Raw genomic sequence first — 6118 nt, 5'->3', positions numbered from 1 at the left:
TATTAATACTAGAAGTACGTGCCGATAGTAGATATAGGGGCAAATGCACTTCCAAATCCTCAAACTAAAACGTACTGAGTAAGCAACTCATCATCCGAGTACCAGTCCTCTGCTACAACCCTATTGTTGTGGCTAGGCTCACTTGCATTTCTCTGACCTACCTGTCGCCTGTAGTAAGCGGCCTCCACTTCATCTGCGACCGCTGCGGCCTGAGTGAAGAACGCATCGTCATTCTCCTCCGCCTGTAAGCCCGCCTCTGTTAGACCGATGAGCTCGCTCAGTCTACCAGTGTCTTCCTCTGCCTGCTCCGCCTGCAACCCTACCTCTGCTAGAGCGATGAGCTCGCTCAGTCTACCAGTATCATCCTCAGCCGCCTGCGCCTGCAAGCCCGCGTCTGCTAGAGCAATGAGCTCACTTAGTCTGCCAGTGTCGTCCTCATCCTCGTCCCCCTCATCAGACAACACAATCGGTGAATGAACGGTGCAACCAACTCGAGATCTATGCTCATCTAACTTCTTCTCCTCATACCTTGCACGAGCCAGCTCTGCGGCATGTTCCTCGCCGCAACCAATCCCTTCATGTATAAAATGCAATCAGTTAGCAACGTGATTATATTTCATTTAAAATCTTGCAACGAAAAAATGCTTTCAAGCGCTCACTGTCATATAATGCAACAACATGCTCGTTCAAGACCTGCATCTGTACTCTTGTCTCCTCCCTTGCCTCATTTCTTGCCCTCTCCTCCTCTAACGTCATCCGCCTCTCCAATCCCCATTTGTTCAGCCCAACATCGATCGGGTTACATATACCGCGCTGTCTAGCAAACTCACGCATCTTTTCTTTGTAATGTTTAACAAATAGGTTGATGTAGTCAGGTGCATATCCCCTCTTCCATGCAATTACTTGCCTCTTCTTCAGTTCATCCAAGAACTTAGCTTGACCATCATAACATTCCCACCTGCATTTCCTAGTGCTCTGTTCAAACGATAAATTCTATCATATATGTCTTAGCAAAAGAAACAAAATATGATTTTATGTTTACCACAAAAATAACCAACCTTATCATACTCAACCATATGGCCGCAATAATGGCCCATTCCAATCTCCGAAGGGACTAGGCCATAGTTGGATTTAACACCATATTCGCACATGACAGGAGGTGCTTTGTAAATTACCCTTTCTTTCTTCTTTTCCTTAACCTTTCGCTGTTCTTCCGGCCATTGGTTCTTAGGACCATACAACCACTCCTTGAAACGACACTTCGCCATTGAAAACACCTAAATAAGTAGACATTAGTACATGAACATATATAGCTCAACATTTCAACACATACACTTTGCACTTACTTCATGCTTGTTTGGACACACAAACTCCATCGTATTCTCAGTGTTTATCACAGCTCGATCTCCACAATCGCACAGAGGAGGTTCCTCGAGTCGTCTAACTACGGCTAGGTGCTTCTCCTTAGCCGTCATTGGCGGAGGATTAGGGGAGGTGGAACCCACCGCTTGAAGTGCTCACGTGGATGTCTCCCTCTAAACCAATTGTCGAAAAGGAGGTACCTAGGATCAAACTTGTCTGCACCGTCGATTTACTGAAAGAAAAAGCACCTCTCATGGTCTTACACAACAAGATTCTAACAAAATATTAGTAGCATACTAACACAAATAAAGAAAATAGATAGTGGAAACAATTTCTTACATTAATACGACTGCGTGTGTAGAAGGAATGCGCCGCTGTGTCCGGATGTTTCGATTGAAAAACATGGGCCGGGAAACCACAGTCACAGTTAGGGACAGAGAGGTCAGGAGGGACGGGGGCATCTTTGCTAGACGCGTCGGGGTATAATTCTCGAGGACGACCCCGTTTTCGCCAAAACTCCTCCCGAAATATTTCTTGCATCTAACAAAACGGATGTAATTTAACAAACATAAATCAAAACATCACAAATAAATGTCAATGGGAACCATAACTACAATACAACCAATTTCGTTCTAAGAACCCAAAGCAGTTAACATTAAACCATAAACCTAGGGTTTCTCATTTGATGCACAACAATGAACCCATAACATAACTACATGTGCCTAGGTTTGCTAGCTTTTTCATGCCTTGGCATCATCCTAGGGTTGTATAATACATATATTGATGGATACAATAAAACCCTAAGTGATGACGATTATTACGTTTAAAAATCTGACTAATACATACCGAATCGATGCAAAAAAAACTAGGAGAGGAGCGAGGATACCTTGCTCTCGAAGATCTTCGGATCAAATCAAAGTTTCCAAGGTCCAATATGCCGATTCGTGAGGTAGGGTGAAGTGGGGAGAGAAAAAACCCGAGAGGGAGGAGAAAGAAGAGGAAGAACGCTCGGGTAGAAAGGTTGGCCGGGGTTAAATGGCAGTGAGCTCGGAGCCAGTCACTCTGGCGCCGAGCTCGGCGCCGAGATCTACGGCTCCGAGCTCGGCGCCAAGATCTACGGCTCCGAGCTCGGCGCCAGAGTGACTGGCGCCGAGCTCACTGCCATGTCATCTACCGTGTCCAGGAGCTCGGCGCCAGAGACGCTGGCGGCGATACGTGTTAGCTCGGCGCCAGCACCAATGACGTCGAGCTAAGGGTCCATTTTCTGAATTCTTTGCGCCAGGAATCTATTTATGAGAAACTTTTTAAAAATGACTAAAATGTAAAAAAATCAGCTTATTCGGGGACATGGTTCGAACTTACATTAAGCCCTTAACCCATAGAGAGGAGGGGTTATATAGGCCGAATTGATAGTTGGGAAACGAGTTGTATTTGGGCTTGATTTGAGGGATAATAATAATTTAAACGAGAGAATCGTCGAGGGATTCCAAAGTGGCATTATTTTTGTCTAAATCATGTCACGTATTTTGCTCGTGCAATAACTGAAACTAATTCTTTCGTAAAGTTGTACTAGTACTGTGTTTTATCCAAAAATACAACCCAATGCAACCGCGCAGGTTGGTGACCTAATTGTACATAGTCGAGTACAAATATTAGTATTAATGACAACAATGCTAATCTGAAATCCTAAAACGATAGATTATCTTCCAGGTTCTCAAGCACACGTAAGATGGTTTCCACAATGACAGGATCCGCGCCCAGCAGTCTCTCCAACTGCGCTTCCACCGGCCGCGGCGCGTCCGAGCCAAAGACGTCACCGACGAACCTGTACACCAGAGCAAAATCCGGATGATCCGGAGACAATAGAACTTGACGAACTGTCTCGTCCTTCGACACGACGGCGTCGTCATCTGTAAACCAGCTAGTGTGTGGCTGCGCCTGGCGTACGACGGCGCCGGAGCGACGAGGGTGCACTGGCGGCACCGCGAGGCCCATCTTCTGAGCCCTGAGGAAGTGCTTCTGGGCGTGGCTGCGGATCTGCGTGGCTGTCTTGGTGGCGACGAACGCCTCGATCCTCTTCCAGTCGCGGCCGTGCAGCACCAGCGCGTGGAGGAACCGGTCGTGCTCGTCGGCGGTCCACTTCTGCCGAGGATTGGTGATGGTGTACGGCTTCCGGAGCTTCTTCCCCGCCATCTCGGTTGACTTGGCCACCACTGCGGACATTTGTTCCTGACTTTCCACCTCTCAGCTTCTTGAGCAGAAGCAGCGAGGGCACGTATGAAATGAGAGCGGAGGATTGAGAGTTCTCGACCTGGTGTGTGCTGGTGTTCAGAGTGCGCAAACATATATATGGATCATTGAAGCCGCGCATAAAGTGAGCATCGGATGCAGAAAACGTGTGGCCGTCTGGCCGATACAGAGCATGTGCTGAACAAGCTTGGGGGATTACACACGTGCACGCGGATGCGAATTGCGCGCGTGTTAGGCGGACGCGCGGTGCTAGCCCTTCCGAGGGATCGGAAGCTCTCAATTGCTGTCATGCTGTGCAAGGCGGGGGGCGGCGTTTGGCCGATCTGCGACGTTAAGAGTAAGGTGAAAGACGTGCATTTCGGGGCTGCTTTGAACGATCTGATCATCAACGAACAGCCCTTTATTCTCCCATGTGTTGAGGTATATAAATTGTGCTTGATCTCTTTCTCGACGAAGATCTCGATCCAAGTTATAATTAGAACACAATTTTCGCACGGATCAGTCTGCATTCCAGGGCCTCTATAAACCAATAAAATAGTGATTTTTTTAAAAGCGAACGACAAATCAACCTTACTTGACTATAAAGGGAACACACTGCTCAATTGTGTATCTGGTTTAGTCGGTGCAATGAGTCGGTGATATTTGGATCAGTGGCAATAAAATTTAATTGCCATGGTAAACATTCTTGTACTAAATGTTAACAGCAGATTTAGGAAGAACAGGGGAATTGGAATCCAGGAAAGCACAGCAAGAGAACCGGAGCAACGATGAGTTCTTAGTAGCAGATATGTTTCGTTTACAATAGCTAATACCCTTCTACAAGAAGGTACTAGTCTATATATCAAAACACTCAACACGGTTCAGAAGCAGCGGCACGCACGCCTCCGTCGATGGATCACTTGGATGCCCACTCTGGCCTGGTGTAGCGTGGATTGGCAGTCCTAGGCCTCTTCGGTCTGTCTTCCTGTGGCCCATCTGAAGCCAATGTTCCAGCTAAGGCCGAACCCTGCATTGGATAAGTGTCAGCTGATGTAGTGCTGACATTCCCCCTCTCTTGCGCGCCATGTTGTAGCCACAAATTGGCGTGAGGAAACTGTTGATACAGATACTCCAGGTCTTCCCAAGTGGCTAAAGAAACTGGCATGTTATACCACTGAATAAGACCCTGCTGAATGAATTTCTTACCACGCGCCACCTGACGGCGTTGAAGGATGCGCTCAGGAATACTCCATTGAGCAGACGCCGGAGGTAGAGTGGCAGTGACAGTGTGGCGAGCACCCACCGCCTTCTTGAGCCGCGAAACATGGAAGACGGGATGCACCGTAGAGGAAGGTGGAAGCTCAAGCCTGTACGCGACCAAGCCAACACGTGCCAGCACCTTGTAAGGTCCAAAGTACTTGAAAGCGAGCTTTTGACTACTTCTATCAGCAACTGACGTTTGCACATAGGGTTGAAGCTTGAGAAAGACCCAATCATCCACTTGAAACTGACGTTCCGAACGATGATTATCAACAGCATGTTTCATACGCTGCTTGGCGCGGAGCAAATGCTGCCGTATAACTGCAAACATCAGCTCACGATCATGCAGCCAACTAGCAATGTCAGTCACAGGCTGCTCATCCGCGGAACTGATGCCAAAATGTGCAGGAGCATAGCCATAAAGCACCTCAAAAGAGGATCGTCCCAGTGCCGAATGCCAACTCGTGTTGTACCAAAACTCGGCTAAGTCAATCCACTGATGCCACTATTTAGGACAAGCATGAACATAGCAACGCAAGAAGGTCTCCAAACATTGATTTACCCGTTCGGTCTGCCCGTCTGATTGAGGGTGGTAGGCAGTACTCATATGAAGCTCTACCTTGGCCAACTTGAACAATTCATGCCATAGAGTACTGGTGAAGATCTTATCGTGATCAGAGACTAGGGCAGTAGGCATACCATGAAGGCGATAGACCTGAGAAATGAAGAGCTTGGCACTGTAGCAGCGGTGAAGGGGTGACACAGACTTAGAAAATGGGCATACTTGCTGAAGAGATCCACGATCACCAGAATACAGTTGTACCCTTCAGACATAGGCAATCCCTCCACGAAATCCAAAGATAACACCTTCCAGGCGCGTTCGGACACTAGCAACGGTTGAAGAAGCCCTGGAAGCTTGCTGCGGTCGGGCTTCGCCTGCTGGCATATTTGGCATTCAGGCACAAAGGCACGCACCTCGGCCTTCAAACCAGGCCAATAAAAATGCTGTTTAATGTGCCGGTAAGTTACCGGTACCCCACTGTGTCCTCCAACTGCGCTGGCATGCATTGCTTGCACTAACTTTAGACGTAAGGCAGCATCATTCCCAACCCATATACGGCCCATGCAACTCATCCAAAAGTTCCTCAATCACCGGCACTGGGTACTTTGCCTTGACTGTGATGGCATTGAGATGCCTGAAATCCATGCAAAACTGATATGTCCCGTCCTTCTTCTTGACAAAGAGTACAGAAGAGGAGAAGGGGCT

The 6118-nt window shown here is 47.9% G+C and overlaps 1 protein-coding gene across 1 annotated transcript; it reads right to left on the bottom strand.

The window, feature by feature from the left end:
* Window positions 1-2996: 2996 nt before the first annotated feature.
* Window positions 2997-3658, bottom strand: LOC136538170 (protein REVEILLE 6-like). Its single transcript, XM_066530149.1, has one exon. It carries the CDS (start codon window positions 3583-3585, stop codon window positions 3049-3051), a length of 537 nt encoding a protein of 178 aa, XP_066386246.1. The 5' UTR covers window positions 3586-3658; the 3' UTR covers window positions 2997-3048.
* Between the last annotated feature and the right edge of the window lie 2460 nt (window positions 3659-6118).

This window comes from Miscanthus floridulus, chromosome 2, assembly GCF_019320115.1.
Source record: "Miscanthus floridulus cultivar M001 chromosome 2, ASM1932011v1, whole genome shotgun sequence".
In the NCBI taxonomy this organism is placed as follows: Eukaryota; Viridiplantae; Streptophyta; class Magnoliopsida; order Poales; family Poaceae; genus Miscanthus; species Miscanthus floridulus.
The sequence above is the reverse complement of the archived record's forward strand: the minus strand, read 5'-3'. Positions and strand labels throughout refer to the sequence as shown.